This window comes from Chaetodon auriga, chromosome 9 (genome assembly GCF_051107435.1).
Source record: "Chaetodon auriga isolate fChaAug3 chromosome 9, fChaAug3.hap1, whole genome shotgun sequence".
In the NCBI taxonomy this organism is placed as follows: Eukaryota; Metazoa; Chordata; class Actinopteri; order Chaetodontiformes; family Chaetodontidae; genus Chaetodon; species Chaetodon auriga.
The window spans coordinates 18,642,396-18,661,428 of record NC_135082.1 but is presented as its reverse complement, the minus strand read 5'-3'; the positions used below and the strand labels follow the sequence as shown (position 1 = coordinate 18,661,428).

The 19,033-nt window shown below is 42.3% G+C and overlaps 1 protein-coding gene and 1 long non-coding RNA gene across 4 annotated transcripts in view; one reads left to right on the top strand and one right to left on the bottom strand.

Annotated features, from left to right (window-relative positions):
- LOC143325789 (uncharacterized) overlaps window positions 1-19,033 on the top strand; it is an 87,730-nt gene that overhangs the window by 32,480 nt on the left and 36,217 nt on the right. The window lies entirely within an intron of this gene.
- On the bottom strand, window positions 8,747-14,074 carry zic3 (zic family member 3 heterotaxy 1 (odd-paired homolog, Drosophila)). The gene is made up of 3 exons (XM_076739104.1): window positions 12,808-14,074; window positions 11,856-12,019; window positions 8,747-11,240 (listed from the first exon to the last, which is right to left on the bottom strand). Exons 1-3 carry the CDS (start codon window positions 13,796-13,798, stop codon window positions 11,058-11,060), a joined length of 1,338 nt encoding a protein of 445 aa, XP_076595219.1. The 5' UTR covers window positions 13,799-14,074; the 3' UTR covers window positions 8,747-11,057.

The window sequence follows — 19,033 nt, the reverse complement described above, 5'->3', positions numbered from 1 at the left end:
GAGAAGGGTCCTGAAAGGGCCAGAAAGAGAGCCAGCAAAGGCCAGACTGCACTGCACAGGTTATTTCCATTTTACAACCAGCATCTTGGATCTAAATCTATTTACACTGCTTAATCCAAGCAGGACAAAATGCACCTAGAGACAGCCAAAGCACTGATCAAGACAGCAATAAGGGGGGAAAAAAAGCAGAATATAGCATAAATCTATACTTTTTTCCTTTTAATTCAGTCATTATAAAAATGTTCTGTGAATGTAGCAGGGACATTAGCCCCCTTCTGAGCTATTATCCAGCCTGTCTGGTGTTGCAATTTCACACTCCACTGATTCCGACAAGCAGTAGAGAGTCTGCGTGCCCCAGATTTCACCTTATTTAGGTAATACAGACAAATCATTCCCAAGACAAGGTAAATTAAACTGGGTACTGGACTGGCACACTGCAGCCAGTTTCAACAGAATATCAAATGCCAGAATACACATAAAGTTGACTGTAAAATGCTGGAAATGAAACCGAGCTCACACAGATTTTACTCCACTTCATAAACATGTAGATTTTGAGTTATTTTCCACCTGAAAAGATGCTCTAATCTGTTCTAACGTCAAGTCTCCCTCTGAAGGGAGAAGAGGGAGGGAAAAAAAGAGCCAAGTCAGTTTGTTCACTTATTTATTTATATCCTAATTTATTTTTAAGGGACCACTTCTGAGTTCTTTATCTCATCTTAAGGTGTGAACTTTGTCGTTGAAGGTTGAGCCAATGCCACGTCTTATAATATCACCCTTTACAAGAGCTTCCACCACCTTCATTTCTAATGCATGAGCGACGGCATTTTAAATGTAACTGACAGACAGGAGAGCTTATATATTATTTATGCTCCGCGAGAATGAAAACAAACTGGCTGCGTGGTAACGCTTCTCAGTATTTAACTGTACCCTGACCCACACACAGCTTGAGTTATGGCCCCTCGCCCTTTTGTTTTATATACAATCTGAATTGCGTTTTCTTTATTGGGCTCTTCTTTTGCCGCAGAGATTAAAAGCATCGCGCTGAAACGATTAAAAACATTAATGAGTGTGCCCATACAAACTGCGGTTGAGTTTCCAAACGCTGATTTTTTTTGTATTTTTTTTATTTTTTGGGTCCCAGGAAAAGTCGAGTGGATTTCATTTCTGCCGACGCAGCCCGGTTATTAATTAAACTTCACGGTTACTTTTAATGAAAGGCTTTTCCTCACTGTTGCACCGGCACTTAAAGAGTTCCCCTCCATAGAAAACGCTCCTGTTTTGATTGAACTCGGCTTCCTTGACTTCACTGCGCCTAAAACCTTTTCAAGGACAAGGAGACAAGTGGGTCGTTAATAATTACAAGTGCGCACATTTTCTTTTTCTCTTATTTTGGGTTGTGCACGGCGGTGAGAGGAAGGTCAGAGCGGCTGGAAAACGGAGGCCCTGTGGGCTTCTTTTAACTTCATCAAACCAGTAAATTAACAAACGTAAGAATTATCGAGAAAATGGAGAAGAAATAGAAGAATAAAAAGTTGAAGTCAGCAGGATTTTACAAATTATCTGATTTCAGTATATAGTTTCTATTTGTTATTTTTTTATTGTTATTAATATTAATACTAATGATAATAATAATACGAATAAGAATGCTGTGAACTTATTAATATCATTATTAATACTGACAGAGCAGATTTGGTCTAATTAGTACCTATAATGTAACTATTAATATATTTGCCATAGAAGTCAGGCAGATGGACACTGAAAAGGATGGAAAAAATGAACGGGGAGTAGCTTTTTTTAAGGGGGGAAAAAAGAACAAAAAAAAAAAAAACTTTTTAATGTGATTCTTACAGAGCAACAAGTCAAACTTTCCCTTGACTTCAGGAGGAACTGTAGGGAGAGGCTTTGGGTTTCACTGCGCCCGCTGAGCTTCACTCCCTTCATACGGAGAGAAATATGTCATCGGTCATCATAGCAGAGGCTGGATAGGGTGTCTCAGAGATGCGAATGAAAATATTTGGCCATGTTACTTTTTAACAAACAGGAGATTAGTTACAACCTGCAAAAGGTCTCCTGAAGGAAAATGTGCAATGTATTAAGGAGCGATCTGCCAATCACACAGCCGTGGACAAACTTTGAAAGCAGTCTGGCTGCATGTGTCTTTGTGGTATTATTTTAAAATTCAAAGCCACTGCTTATAGTCCCAATGCAATTACATAACATACTAAGATAAATTGTACTCCTATTTAGAGCTATATGGTGACTAAGAGTGGCTCTGAACACAATACACTGCGCACTTTTGCAATGGTTGTGAGAAACAAAGTCCCCTCTCTTTTGTTACCGGCCCTCAGACCAGAATTGAAACAGGAAAAGCAATTATTGGAGAGATTGTCCCACAGGCATTGAAAAGCTATCAGCATGAGGGTTGGGATTGGCTTGGGGGACACCTATGGCCCCATGCATTATCCTGGCATGAGGTCGCTTTGGCAATCGCCTGCCAATTTCCACCAGCACCTGGCTTTCCCAACCCCTCCACCCCCACTCCCCGTCACCAGGCCCTCCTACCTGGTTCCCCTTTTTTCCTCCTCCCTCTCCAAACCCTGCTCGCCTGTTATTGTCCCAGGATGGTGACCATTAATAGAAAGGAGAGAAGAAAAAAAAAAAAAACCTGCACTGTCCAGTGGCTGTCCACTCACACTGTTGTTTCCCATCATGATGGAACAGATTGTTGATGCTTCTGAGGGAGAAAATGTCTTTGACTCTGCTCTGTCAGTCTAGATGAATACAGAACTGTGAAAAATACCCAAAGACCAAAAAAACCACACACTAATAGTATGTCTAATGCTGTGAAAATATGAGCCGGTGGTGTACCGTTTGGGCCAAAAGGCACAGTGGGAGAGTCGAGTCTAGATTAGTGGAAAAGTGGGAAGAAAATAACTGGTGTTATGTCTGACACTTTTTATTATGGCTGTTGAAAACCTGTATAACACAGCTGTTGAATATCACTCTCCTTTAGCAGCAGAACCCCCTCCACCCACCCACAGACCAGGTCCTTTAAAGGCCCAGTTATCCAAACACACTGTACTACAGGATCACCTCTGTTGAGAATAGCCTACAACAGGGGACGGGACATCTCATATGGAAAACCCAGGCTGCATTGTTGCTGTTGTTGTGATGGATTCAGACTCCTGTTTGCCATTATGTGTCATGCTTCCTCTCTGCAGTCATCCTTACAATGGTGCCTGTGGCCATACACTGCAGATGTTAACACACACAGAGAAATATTTCTGAAGCCCTTGAAAGACGCAGAAAACGCACCAAGGGACACTTCGGGTTTATTTGAAAAGAAATGATTCTTTAAGTTGTTTTTTTTTTTTTTTTTAGTGATTCTTTAAAATGAAAGAGGAACACTGAGGCATTTGTGTTCATGAACCCGGAAATGTCCCTGGGAAACAAAAGAAAACGGGTTACAGACACATTTTCATGTGTTTCTTTTCAGTGATCTTATTAAATTTCACTTGTGTTTAACATGTATTTTAAAGTCAGCTTAAACCACCACTTCAGATGTTGAGGACACCAGCACTGATGTCCTCTGTAAAAGTGTGACATCTTTGCCTGACAACAAAACATTTATTAATTATTTATTTATCTGTTTTTTTGCCCCCACGAATGCAAAGGAAAGTAAACAAGCATTGCAATCATTTTACCTTATATCATCTCTTTTTTTTATTATTATTATTTTACATTCGGATGAGCAACTGCTGTGCCAGAAGTGTGTCTGCAGCAAATGTTGCACTTGGAAAAGTTTATCATGCATTCATAATGAAGAATATTTAGTTTCACAGAAGGTGCCAATATAGCACCATGTAAGTCTGAATCATAACAGGTCTGTTCATCTTTCAGAACTGTTAATGTTTTGAGGAAATAATGACTCCAATGTTCTCAGAGAAGGTGGCTATCAGCAGCCGGTAATGCTGAATCTATCTATTGATTGCATTTGAAGAGTGTTGTTAATAGGGGATGGAGGCAGTGGCGTGGAGGTAAATAAAAAGGTGGGTAAAGAATGACAGGAAAATTATCAGATCACAAAGGAGCCTAAAATATCTATATATCCAGTAAATTACTAATGCATGTCTTCTTTACTACCATGACACTTTTTTTTCCATCATGTTATGTTCCGTAAATTTCCATCACAGAGATTTTTGCCGCTATATGTCAGCGAGTGAAGTCTTTTACTACACACGTGCTGAGGCTGAGACACCGGCGGGATCAAGCGGATGCTTTTTTTTTTTTTTTTTTTTTTCTTCATGGTGCTATCCCTGCCTCATGCATATCCATAACGGATTAAAGATTGCGCAAACATTATGCAACCAGAGCTTGCCTTTTTTTCCGCTTTGATTGGCATTTCTGGGACACAAATCGGAATTGTGCAAGAGATATGGGCTACTTTGGTTGCTGGTTGTGTTGTATGGTGACATCTTTTTTTATTTTTGTCAGGAACAAATGCTGTGGGCGGCTTGTTTACTTACTTATTGCTCTTTCATTCATGCACGTTATCTATCTATCTATCTATCTATCTATCTATCTATCTATTCAAACATCTGACGGGAAATAGCTTTGTGCGCCACCATTGTGCAACATGTGGACGCTAGTAAAACACATGTGCGTCTTTTCCATCCCTTGATGTTGCAGTATAGCCGGTTTGGAGCACTGCAGGACTCAACTCGGGAGCATTGCGCAAGCGCTGAAAAAATCACCACGAGCGAGCCGATGAATGAAGTCTTTAAATAATGGAAAGGCACTCTCCAATTCTAATTCATGTTCTTCTCAAAAAGGGGGACATTAACGAGCATTGTCCTCTTTATTTTGAAAGGCTGATGAATATGTGAGCGCTGCTGTCCGTCCCCTCGGGGAAGAAGCCGCCCTGTGAGGTGGAGGCAGTCCCGGGACGAGGGTGCCCTCTCAGGTGAAAAGTTTACTGGAAGTGCTGAATCACGCCATTCATGCAATCTGAGACAAATGCAGCCTTTTGTTGTCCGCGCAGGTGATATGAAAGCCATACACGGATGTTCTCTGGTTGTGATTAAAGTTTTAATCACAGGTGTTGATAGTTTAGGGTTCACATTGTTTAACAATTTAAACCTCAGCGTTGCACCCTCTCTAATAACCTGCACTTCACTGATTCATAAAACTGGTCTTCGCTCCTCAGGGAGGCTTCCTGTTATTGCGCCGGTTTCGGGGGGCGCAGCGTTCAGGGCAAAGCAACGAGCCATTAAAAGAGATGTCAATTGCTCATTTACCCATTTACCACCTCTCAAAAGTGTTGAAAGTATATCTGTCAAAAGACAAACGCAAAGCACAATTGCTGAACATCTGCTTTGCTGAATGCGCGTTTGCCGCAGCCCTCACTCGGGACCTATTAGCGGTGATTCCTGCGCCTGCTCTGATAAGGAATTCATCAAGTTTCTGACACCCCGCCAGATGCTGGGGAATTAGCGCTGTCTCCTGTTGGACATCCCACTAATAGTTTGTCTTTCAGCCCGTAGCATAATAGAAATATCATTTAAGAGGTGGATGTTTTATGTGCGTGTTGTGGGCTGTAAATGATGACAGCTATAAATCTGGCCACGTAGGCCCCTTGGTATTCTCTTTTTTGAGCATTGCGCACATTTAGCCACTATAACAGCAGAAACAATGAATTTGACTGATCTGTTAATCTGCTGGGCATTTTATCAAGCCTGCTTCTGCCAAAGTACAATATGAAAGCTTTAGGAACTTCGTATCTTGTATAGTGTTTCACAATTGGCCACTTTCACTCATTTCCTGATCAGCAGAAATGCCTGCAGGCTACAGTATACAGTATGATGGGGTATGTAAATGTCTCTTAGGAGTCAATTGAAGAATAATTGAAGTCAAAGACAAAGCCATTGTGTTAATCATCTTGCATCACAAAGGCCATGAAACGCGTTAAGATATAAAGACACACCGTGGATTACTTGGTGAATGCATATTCAACACTCTGCTGGAGGTGAAATAAGCATCGATAATTGGCAAGCACATCAACTTCCGCGCAAATGGAAGCCCTCGGTTAAGCAATTATCAGATGTATGTTAGCTCCTATGTTTATCAAGCCATATTTTACCTTATGATGTTACAAATCCATCGCACTTCAATCTAATTGTCATGGCTCGTTTAAATACCCATGCAGGCTTAATGTCTTGATTAAAGAAGCGTCTGCCATAAATACCTACAGTAATCCATGTTAACTTGTTCTGTTGCTATATGAGGAAATATAAACCCCACATTTCACAGGCATTCTCAGATGACTGAGTTAATTCATGATGATTCGGGTTTGCCAGCATCTTGTCTTATTCAGAGCAGCGATGGGAGGAGATCTGAAGAAACCTGGTGTGTTGCGGGCTGCAGAGTTTGGCCATGCGCTGATGTGCAGGAGCCGTCCCAAATCCAAAATGTCTCAGATTCAGATCAAGGGCCAAGTGCCCTGCTAAGGCGCCCTTGAGCAAGACCTTGCACCCTGCACAGCCTCGCTCACTGCACGGCTTCAGCAGCGCCAAACAGCCTCAACTTTTAATAGTCTTGCATGTGCAGCTGAAGCTCCTACACACGCGGGTGCTTTTGTATTCATTGAGATAAAGTGTGTGCATGTTGGCTCTAATAATCACTAAATTATTAAGGAGTGGTAAATTAGCCACTGGGTTTATTAAGATCACAGCCTCCGTTGCGTGACAAAAGGCGTCGGGGACCTGCTTGTGTCGGGTTTATCCTCTTAGAGCGCACTCTCCCGCTTAGCCAGCAAATACTCTGCGACTGAGGAGAGGGAGGAAGGAAGAAGGGGTTGACCAATCAATCCGATATCAAACTTCAGCGACAGGCGCGAGCCAAGAGTACAACTCAGTCTTATTATTTTTTCCTGCAGAATAGAACCCCCCCCCCCTCAATTCCTTCTCAGCAGCCTTTGCTCCTTCCGATACTGCAAGCGGACCCTATAGGCAGAGAGAGATTATAGGCTACTGCACGCTGCCAACAGTCAGCTGCCATCCTCCGGGTCCACACACCGCAGCCAAGTATAGCAATCCATAGGATAACTTGAGATGAATGAGCGCTAACGTAATGCAGAGCCAGTCGCAGTCGGCTGCGGAGGGGCATTGTTGTGATACAGCCGCTAGTCTTTACACAACTGCATCCACGTGACCGTCACTGCTTTCTAATCCATTGAGAATCCAGCAGAAAGGAGCCTTTCATGTTTTTTTTTCCTCCTTCTGGATTGAATCCTCTGCTCTGGTTTCTCATATAATCTGGAAACGATGACTTGTATTGGGCGTCATCATAAAGCACATGCATAGCTGTTCCCAGTGGAGGGGGAGACACACCTAAAAATCTGAAAACCCGCTGTTTTATTTGCAGAATTGCAGTTAACCCACCCGGTTTAGAATTACACCAATGACGGATGCAATGTGATGTAATGGCCAGGAAAAACAGACATGATCCACGGTGGAATGTAAAAATGTTGAAGTTTTGCTAATTTCGTTATCATATGTTGCTTGTTTACTCGGGATGATCACACAGTGCAGGTCAGCTCTGCACGTCCCTGGTGCATGCGTAGGGATGCAGCCTCCATGTGAGCCCGCCGTGTTTCGGAGAAAGCCGGGTCTCGGTTATTTGACGTCACGGTGTCTGAGAGGGGGAACTTGAAATGTGCGACGAGACGAGCCGAGCCGGGTAGGCAGGCAGGCAGGGAGGGAGGGAGGGAGGAGGGGAGGGGAGGGAAGAGGGGGGGGTTGAAAAGAAATGAAAAAATCAAACGGAATGCAAGTGGTGCGCTTGCGCAAAAGTCAAAAGCAGAATTTGAATCAATATTCCTAAATCTGTTTATAGTAGAAGGATATTGGGCGAGGGGTGGGGGTGGGGGGAGTTGAAGCACCTTGTGGGGGGGTTGGTGTAAAAACCTTCCTCTGCTTTAGGCTCGCACGGAGAGTGGAGCAGTAAATTCTTCACTTGAAAGCCATCTTTCAAATTACCCACAGTGCGTTTTTGTTGTTTTCCCCGCATTTCAACGGATACAGCTTTATAACACACTGGATGCATGACGTTGTATAATATTAAAGATTTCAGGCTTGTGCATGAGCTCTTGTTGTCATTCAAACTGATTTTTTTCGCCGTTTAAATGCTTATTATGGCGTCCATTGATGTGTGGTAACTCCTTTGGTTGTTTTTATGAAGCGGCTCCTTGTTAATCGGGTGGTGGGAGACGCCGAGGCAGCGCCACTTTTGGCAACGTATCCCACTCCACTTTCACGGTCACACAGTGTCCTCAGTTGCCCGTCTTTCCAGTCTGCACGTTAGGATTATTATTTGTAAGCGCTCATTTAAGAATAATAATAATAAAAACAAACTTCGCATGTGCTGCTGTGGTAGACGGATGACCCACATCCCCATCCCAACCCCTGCTCTCTGCCAAGACGTGCTTCTCTGACTTGCTCCCCCCCAAATATTCCCATTCACACACACACACACACACACACACACACACACACACACACACACACACACACACACACACACACACACACACAGCCAAGATACTAAGATGGCGCCTTAATCAGTGTCAAGTTCAAGTGACTCCTACTAGTCTGATACAAACAGCATGGCAAACAGTGTCGGCTATATGCGTTAAGGATGCAGGGAGCAGGACAACATGGTGATAATAATCAACGTCGCAGTCTGTAAGTCGCTTTTCATAATGTTTTTTTAATTTCAGTCAAAATTTCCGTTCACATTTCTTCATAAATAGTTGGTAAAACAAATCAACCAACATACAGTAGCCTAAAAAGTACAAGGAACCTTTGCCTCTGGTAGCTAAATAGGCTAACGCATAGGCCTGCTGTTGTAACATGGTTTGCCTCAACGTGGCACAGTGACACAGTTCATCAGTAAAACATTTTTGCTCTTCAGGAATAACTTGGAGTGTGACCCATTTCTCCCAGAAAGTGTTACAACATCACATTCTAGCTGTGTTTATACATCAGATATTTTTTTTCTCTGACCTCTGGACATGGGGCAGAAAGGTGGTGGGAATAAGAAAAAGTACTTCATTTAAATTAAGGTATAGAAAATAGCATATAAAACATATATTCCTTAAATTATTTAAATAAACTTATTTCATATATCACTGTCACGAGGTACTGTTTTTTTTACATTTTATTTTAAAAGTAGTGCTGGTGGTCTGAAATTGTTCTCATATGAGTACAATATACTTTGTGTATGCATAATATTTAATTCTTGAGAATAGGTTACAATGCAATGCTGTAACTCTTTTTGCCACTGAACGTATTCTCCCCCTCCCCCCCCCCCAAACCCACATAGATCTAGAATTCCTTCCACTAAATTTTGTTAAACACAAAAAATGTCATCTTGACAAGTTATTCACACAAAACAAGCAAATGTGTAATCAAACTGCTCTATATGCAACACCACAACAAATAACACGCTTAGTTTCACAGAAGAATTACATTTAAAACAATGCAAGCTGACAGACAAAAAACTTTTTTTATTTTTGAAGATACTGTGTTGTGACAGTTCCATTGTTGCCGATGCACACATTTAAACATACTTGCACAAAGACATTGCTGGAACTATAAAGATTGCCATACTGGCGCATATATTTGGGTGCTTGACCCGAATTTGAAATACTCAAAATGCTGTCACCTTGATTTGGAAATCATGAACTTCACACACTCGTCTAAGACCTGTATAGGAGTGCAATAGGCTGATGGGTTTATTCTTTTTTTTTTTTTCTCTCCCAATACTGAGTTTATGCTACGAATTGACATCTATTTCTGATCCTATAAAAGTAAAATACACAAAAAAGTTTTAAATTTAACCAAAAATAAAGATATCAACAGAACCGTTTTATAGCTTCTCAGCTCAACTGAACTCAGTTCTACAAAGTCAATGATTTACATGTCAATGGTCTCATAAACAAAATAAAAGTGACGGAAATATCTGCATTATATATAGACAAATCCATAATATTCATATAGATGATTTCTTCGATCCAAATAAGACACATGTAGGCCTATTGGTTAAAAAGAAAGGAGGAAAAAAAACCCAAAACAAAACAGAAGGATACAATCGCGATGTTGGAGCTTTAAGAGTTTATCATTTGTTCAATGTTAAGCTGGTTATGACCAAAACTGTACAGTTCTTGTTAGAAAACATTTCCATAAATATCATTTAAGTTTCAGAACTTATACCCATAATTAAATTACAAATTGATAAATATGGCATCATGGATATGTATTTACAACGGTATTAACAAAAGGCAACGTTATATTCAACGGTAACAATCGTAACCTAATACCACATTTCTCCACCTGAAAACGGACGTTGACAATAGATTCGACCCCATCAAACAAGGAAATACATTCACGAGTATAATATTTATTTAGGATTTTTTTTTTTTCTGTGTTCAAGTTCATGACAAAGACTTTGGCACGTTTCTTAAGACTGTTTGAAGTTCCAACAATCAATTGAAGAGGCGACAGTAGCGCGTCACCGTCATATAAAACAGCGTGAAATAATCTTCCTTTTTATTCTTTTTTTTTAAATAAAAATTTGAGAAAATACATAAAATGAAAAATAAAACAATTTTTTTTTTCCTGAAATCTGTAAACTAAAAGATAAAAAAAAGGAAACATTTATTTATACTGAGAAAGTATTACGTTTATTTAGTCGTGATTTTTATCTGATTTCCTCGAAACTGCGGAATAAAAGTCAAATTTCGTGATCCTGAGAACGGACGTGGCCTGCTTGGTGCTGGCGTTTGCTCTCATCTCCTGTTGTTGTTGTCCCAATCCCATTTGTGTGTGTCTGACTGTGTGTGTGTGTGTGTGTGTGTGTGTGTGTGTGTGTGTGTGTGTGTTTGAGTGAGTGAGTGTGAGTGTGTGTGTAAAGTGAGCAGGAATAGTTTTTAAGGTTTTTATCCTCATTGATCCTCAACCCCGTGGTCCACATTTGAGAGAGGGTTTGTTCTTCTGACTTCAAACGTACCATTCATTAAAGTTGGGTGCCAGTCCTTCGCTGTGACCAGACGTGTTTTGTACGGCTAACGGCGGTGTTTTTGTCGGGTCTTCAGTGCTGGCTGAGACCAGCACGGGCGGTGTGGACGACTCATATCCAGAGCTTGCTGCTGGAGACGATTCAGATCCTTGAGACTCATGTACCTGCAGGAAAAAAAAACAACGTAAACGATGAGTGAGACTGACGCGTAATAGTCATATTTATGCCCTAACAGCGCGTTTAAAGTGGCTTGGTTAGAAGGGAGTTGGACTTAAATGCGGATTAACTCTGTTTTATGGAGGAACTATAACAGTAAACACTCAGCGAACTTGAAACAGGCACGGCAACTTCTACACTACAAAAAATATCCACTCAATGCGCCGTTAACGTGTCTGAAAATGTAGTTTTACCTCAAAGTAAAATCCTGGTGAAAAGAGACCATTTGAACGCGTTTCTTTAAAGACAAGTGACTTATTTAAACAAGGCAAAAGGGCAGCTGTGAATCTAGCAAAGCATGGCAGTTACTGCTTACCGGATTAAGAGTTCAAGTGTCACAAATAGACAAAATGGCATCTTAAATGCTGTTTTTTTTTTTTTTTTTTTTTTTGCAGACAGTCCTATAACATCTTAAGAAATACCCGAAGTTGTGTGGCCTCTGTCTGTGGCAGAGGAAGAGGAGGTGGGGGGGTGGCGTGTGTGTGTGTGTGTGTGTGAGAGAGAGAGAGCGTGCGTGCGTGCGTGTGTTAATGTGTTTAAGGAGTAATGAAGACATTAATTACCTTCATGTGTTTCCTGAGAGAGCTGGGGTGTGTGTATGACTTGTCGCACACTTTGCAGATGTATGGCTTGTCTGATGTGTGCACATGCATGTGCTTTTTCCTGTCGCTGCTGTTGGCGAAGCGTCTGTCACAGCCATCAAATTCACACTTAAACGGCTTCTCACCTGCAGGATTAAACACACACACACACACACACACACACACACACACACACACACACAGCGTGAATAGCCCGCACAAACAAACTCCCACTGTAACACCACCTGTAAACCCGCAGCTCGGAGATGCAAAGTGTCTGTAACAGAGTAACCTACATTTTCGGGGCGACATGGATACAGCTCCACTACTACACACACAGCTCTGTCAGGCTTTATTTATTCACGAGGCCTGCTCCTTCATGCTACTATCGGCCTGCTCTGTGCGTCTGCCCCTATATAGTAAACACTGAATCAACAGGGCTTTTCTGCACCAAGCCATAGATGAACAAGGGCGAGAATATTAACACAGCCAGAAACCGTTTCATCTAACTGCAGCCTATATATGACGCACAGGGAGCGTGAGAGACCTTAAACAGCCTTTGTGGTGCAGCTAATGCACCTAAACTTTGATAAGTGAGCGGAGTGTCTGTTTATGTCACACGCAACTTCTTAGCCTAAAAGCTACAGGGATGAATGGAGGTTAAGACACAGAGTTGCTGGACAAGAAGCACATTTTCTGCGTTATTGAGCCAACGCTAATTCATGAGTGTTTTTAGAAATAATCCCGCACTAGCAACATTTTGGGAACACGCTAAATGCGGGCCCAAGTTCTCAGATGGTTCTTGTAAACAACAAAAACACTCTTTCTTTAAAGCACTCTGAAACAATGCCTAAGACACCATTTCTACGCAGGATAGACCCGCTTGTTTGAGGTTATTTTACGCACGCCACTGCACGGTGCTGCTGGTGCCTACCTGTATGTGTTCTTTTGTGGATTTTCAAATTTTCCGATCTGGCGAATATTTTCCCACATCCGGGGAACGGGCATGGGAACGGTTTCTCGCCCGTGTGCACACGGATGTGGTTGACGAGTTTGTACTTGGCCTTAAAAGATTTCCCTTCTCTCGGGCAGTCCTCCCAGTAGCAGATGTGGTTGCTCTGCTCGGGCCCGCCGACGTGCTCCATGGACACATGAGTGACCATCTCGTGCATGGTGCTGAAAGTCCTGTCGCAAGTCTTTTTGGGTCTGTTCATCTGGTTTTCGTCTATCCATTTGCAGGATAATTCTTGTTTAATCGGTTGCCTCATGTATCTAAAGAAGGCCCCTGGACCGTGGTGTGTCGGCACATTCATCCCCATGTTCATGTTGATAGGATGGCTGTAGTTGTGGAGCTGAGCCCCGTAGGGGTCCGTCCGAGGGCTGGCGACCGGACGATACGGATCAGGTCTTCCGAAAATGTCCCCGCGTAAGCCAAGATGCATTTGGCTGTTGACTACATGTCCGCTCGGTGAAGTGTGGCTCACCCCCTGGTCGTGAAGTCCTGGAAACAACAGATGTCCGGGGTTATCGGGGATCCCGGGCGGCCCGTGGAGGCTCCCCGCCGAAGCTGCAAAGAGCCCATGCTGGGCGCTCGGCGCTGTTGACTCTCCAACACCCCGGTTCCGGAAGAAAAGGTCCCGTGTTGAATTGAACGCTCCTCCGCCGTACGAGCCCACCTGCCCGCCGTGAGAGTGTCCCAGGGCAGCCGCATATCCAGTGGCTTGCGGGGTGAAAGCTGATGTCTGGCTGGAGGCGATGTCGTGAGCCACCGGGCTGATTTTGAAGGCTGCGGAGTGGGAGGAATCGCTGAAAGGATTCAGTCCCAGACTCGCGTCTCTGTTCCCGATTTCGTGATGCCGTGGTGTCCCGAAACCCCCCACTCCTAACGATGCAAATTGCGGACCGCTATCAAGAAGCATAGTCATGAGCTTGAAGCAAACTTAGGAGACAGGAAGAAAACCGAAAATAAAATTAAGATCCAGTTTAGCGAAGCGCGCAAGCTGCAGACACCGCGCCGAGATTTACCACGTTTTGCGAAAAAATCCTAAAATAGAAAAAACACACCAAGCCAAAACGGGGAAAAATCCTATGCGTAAAGAGTTGGGAGGAAAAAAACTCCCGTTGACTGCGATCCGTGAGAAAGAGGATCAAACTTCCCCCCCTTTCCAGGCGGATGATGTCCTTGGACTGATAAAGTCAATCACTCACTCCCAGAACATAAATGAACTCGGGAGGCAGTGCTACGACAGCCAATCAGCGCTCAGCTACCCATCTGACACGTGACTGCGAAGGAGGGTGTTAATTGGCTAGATTTCTGGTGATTGGCACGGTTTGGTATTGAAGATGGCAGGTCGTCTCAATTGGGTTCATTTGATTGGCTCTTCCAGGCATTATTTTGCAGGTATAGCGGAGCACCCTGGCGCAGATCCCGTTATGCGTTATGTGTAGCGCACGTCTCACGCAGCCTTACGTGATTTACACTCCTCAAGAAACCCCCCAAACAGCTTTATAAGAAACAAAAATAAATAATCGACGCAAGCTACAATATCTACTGCAGCTTTTTAACAGCCAGACTCCGCTCAAACTTTTAGTGGACCGCTTGAGTTAATTCACAGAAACTGTGTTAACGAAGTTATTCTGCGACGTATAATGTACTTGGTTTGTCATATTTGGTGGTTAAAAAACTTTTCAATACACTTTGAAGCCAAGTTTGTATATTTGAAAAAACAGAAACTACTGTCATCTATCTATCTATCTATCTATCTATCTATCTATCTATCTATCTATCTATCTATCTATCTATCTATGTCTTCTACCATTGACTTATCTCTGTTATTTTTCTCTCTATATGACCAGTTTTGCTCTTATTAACCGAAAACTTGAATGTACTTGGCACAGCTCCAAAATCTGCCTTTCTTGAAGCCGCTTGAAAGGGGAGGGGGGAGCATTTTTTTTTTTTTTTTTTTTTTTTGAAAAAGCTCTATAGGGTGTAAGACGGAGGAATAAAAGACAGAAAGAAAGATGGCAGTAATTGTAATATCCTGAGATTTTTTCGCTCAGCCAAAAAATTCGTGCCATTGAGCAACTTTCACAGGGCTGCCGCTGACTCGCTGCAGGACACATAAAATCTGATCAAGTTCAGAGACGCGCTGAGTGCTTCAAGCGGCGCTTTTTAACTCCAAGCCTTTCACATCCTTTCCCCCTCAATCTGTCCCAGGAAGGAGCTCACATTCTTTATTTTAGGGGATCTGGACCAAAAAAAAAAAAAAAGAAAAAGAAAAAAAAATCTTCAAATCAGTCCCTCATTCTGCTTTCGCCCTCATCCCACCGCATTCACTCCTGAACATTTCCTCGAGAAAAGAGTTATAGATTGAAAAGGTGAGTTTTCTAACTTATCCGTCGTCTGTCTGTGTCAGTAACAGGGGGCATGAGGTGGGCCTGTGTGCTGTGGAAGTGTGTAAATCTGCACTTTATTACATTTAGCCTTTGGAGGTTGCATGGGATTTGGTTTTCTTGAAGTGAACATAGCCTGCTCAGTTCTTCGGCCTGTTACTCATATGGTAATTTAATTGTTGGGAGGACTTGCGTACCTCTGTGTGTGTGTGTGTGTGTGAGAGAGAGAGAGAGTATGTGTGTGTTTTTATGGCCGTCGTGCACATTAGTACAACACTTGCGCTTTTTGTACATAACCTCAGCAACTTATCTCGAAGCAAAACGACGAATGAGATTCACTTCATCTATTTTTCCTCCGTAAGCTGCTCTCTCTCTCTCTCTCTCTCTCTCTCTCTCTCTCTCTCTCTCTCTCTCTCTCTCTCCCCTCCCTCTCTCTCTCACACACAGTTTACTCCCCCCATCACTCTCACACACACTCTCACACAGCATGCGCATGCACGAACGCACACACTGTGGAGCACAAGCACACACTCTCTCTCTCTCTCTCTCTCTCTCTCTCTCTCACACACACACACACACACACACACACACACACACACACACACACACAGTTGACAGAGTTTGCCTTTGCAGTTTTGCAGTATGAGATTTATGGCGACCTTTGTGAACTTTCACAAGTGACAAGCAGCCCGTTAAGTTTTCCTGTATTCCCTCCATATTTTATTGGCTTGTTGAAACGCGAGGGCTCCATAACGCCACTTAAGGTTATGTGCCGTGTATTTGCAGCCGTATTATCACGATGAAATAATTAAGTAACATGGTTTAGATGAGTCACAAATGTTTGTGAGCGACAGAACAGCAGCGTAGGCACTGAGCTCTCGCTGGGAAAAAAGCGGAGCTGTCATCAACTAAGGCCTAATGTAAAGCAACTGTTGCTCGAGAGTTAGATTTAAAGCTACTGCAGGTCTCCTCTGGTGTGCAGGCGTTTATTGAATGTTTTATTATTTATTTAATTTTTTTGCAAACGTGGAATTAGACGAGTGGGGGGTTTTAAACACGCATTTTCTGACTGTCTGTCTGTTCCCAGCATCAGAACAGACATAGATGGTCAGGATTGCAAGAATTTTAGCTGATTTTGTGTGAAATTATTATTTTTTTTTAAGTTTTTTTTTCTGTGCGTCTTATGGCCTGAAAGGAGACTGCCTTGGCGGATTAGTAATATATATTTTTTTTACTGGACAATAAAAAAAGGAGGAACTTTAAAAGAGGGGGGAAGGCAGCTTTATAGACCTCTTATAGAGCTGCACTTTTGTTCACCGTTTGTCTCACTCACACCAGCCATTTTCCCCCAAAATACTTTACACCGCTCCTCGAGCATGCCGCCCTCCGCTCAGTGACATTTTCATCTCTTTCTTCCCACTTACATAATTGTTTAATTCTGGTCAATTTTGGACAGTTATATTCTCTGGTTTTGCAATCACACAATATTATAGATTTATTTAATCTTTAGAGAAATTAATTTTTAATTGCATGAAATGATGAGGTGAACATGCATCCAGGCCTGTGTTTAAATGTCCGACACAGTTGAAAAATCGTTAATGATGACTTAAATGTACTGTAGGCGTAATGCAACGTGCTAAATTATAGCGGGATATTCAGCATAATTTGATGATTTAGTTATCTCTGCTGGGATTACCTCATTGGGCGTTGGAATAGCCCATTGGTTATAACATAATCTTCCTCTAACTGAGCATGCGCGTTACCTTAAAATATCACAATATTGTAGTGTGCATACCTCTGTGACAGTAAGCCCATGCTGTTGGAAAAGAGCAGAACATAACCATCAGCCTAAATGGTAAACAACTCACATTTATACATTTATTCTAACTAGACTTGTTGGAGTCAGTAGCTGTAGAGATATTTCAGTGCATAATTTGATAAATGACCTAGATGCATGATAATTGTCTTCTTATATAAACAAATTGGCCTATAGCAGCCCAGTCTTCTGGGTTTTTTCTTGCAGCTCAGTGGAGTAATTTTTTTTTCAGTCCACATTGTCTGGCCTGTAGCCTACACTATGCTTGGCTGGCTCAGGCCGCTGGTGCTATAGACAAGTTTGTGGATTTGAAGTTAACTCAATAGTGACCAGACAAAAGTGAAATCTTCATCTTCCGAAAACAATGGCGGAACCATCGTCCAGCCTTAGCTCCATTTATCAAATACCACTGTATATGAATGCGTTTTCTGTATTTGCGTGTTAAACAGACTGCAAACGGTCAGTGTAACCCACTGACACAGATTTGGTTAAGTGGACATTGTTCTGAATGATCTTGCAGGTTTTTGCTGTGGTTGAATGTGACACATCCCAACTCTCAGACTGCGCCCGTGCCTTCATTTGTTAAGAAACCTGATCGCTGTGATCTGTGTGCTGCATTAGATGCATTCTCCACAACATTTTCACATTCTGCGGATCCCACAAAAGCATGAATTCTCAGGCTCTGCTCTGCATTCACACCATAATCCAGAAGATTTCATACATTCTCAGACTAAAATAAGATGCCATTTTGGTTCACATTTGTTTCAGCGAGAATGCTATTTATGCACCTAACAATTGCATCCACGTTTTTTTTCTCAAAGCTTAGTGTCCCCACGAAACAAATATTTACAAATGTGCTGTATTTTCAAACAAATGTAGCCTCTGTCGAATGCTGATTTAGATTTCTGTGCAAGAATAGCAGCTGATAATGACAAAGGGTTTTTTTTTTTTGTCACAGATGACAAATGACAATTTAATTGTAATTTGGAAATTCACAAAGCAATGCTTGACTGTGCCTCAACGCTATCGGGCATATTTTTGTGCTGCGTATGTGTTTGTTTTATGTTTGTTTGTGTTTTTATGTTGGGAGAAACGCAGTCGCAGAGGTGTTTTGTCATCCTGCTTTTGCCTCCTGAAAATCACCACAGGTTTATGCTTCTTCACAGTAGCCAACAACAATAACTGCACAGATCGCCATCTATATTTCATAGATTATATGGTCAGTTGGGTCTTGAGTGACTGCTACAGTACTTGGTGTTTGCCTTCATATGGCTGATGGAGAGGACTAATTGACTTCTTGCTGTGATTTACTGGAGCATCTGTCTGCAAATGGACTCATCCCAAACCTGTTAATTCATCTAAATTTCATAAAGTCATGGCAAGACTGTGCGCTGCCATTACTCATCAATTATAATGTCTCAGCACACTCCACACTGCAGTTGTTTAAACGTACACACACACACACACACACACACACACACACACACACACACACAGGCTTTCCTTTCCTGTTTGCACTACGTTATATGTCAGTAACTTTGTGTCTGTTTATCACACACAGATTTGGATACTTGATTAAATATTTCTGTGCTCTCTCTTCTCCTCCCTGTATTATTTTTTGCAGTGTAACACCTGCTGATTCTTATGCAGACTGGAATATGGTGTATTATGGATAAACGTGTATATTTATGTGCGAATAGTTTTCCCAAAGGTTGATGTGCACGTTTTGAGAGAATTCTGCTCATCGCCATCCGCGGTTTAAGACATCAAATTTGCTGAATTTCAGTCCAGTCTGCCATATGGTGTCAAAGTGTAGCTCTGGTCGTCTAAGTGGCGTTTGTATCCTGCTTATTTTCATCTCTGCATATCGTCTTTGTCCATCACTCGCTCCACATTTGCTGTGCTGAGGGTGACTTGAGCCTTATGGATGTAAAAGTATTCCCTGACATGA

Bases quoted from the DNA above. Each gene is read 5' to 3' on its own strand.
- zic3 (XM_076739104.1), bottom strand. From the start codon at position 13,798: ATGACTATGCTTCTTGATAGCGGTCCGCAATTTGCATCGTTAGGAGTG. The intron at 12,020-12,807 runs GTAGGCACCAGC...TTAATCCTGCAG, and splicing joins CCACAAAAGAACACATACAG to GTGAGAAGCCGTTTAAGTGT. The intron at 11,241-11,855 runs GTAATTAATGTC...TTTTTCCTGCAG, and splicing joins CTCTCAGGAAACACATGAAG to GTACATGAGTCTCAAGGATC.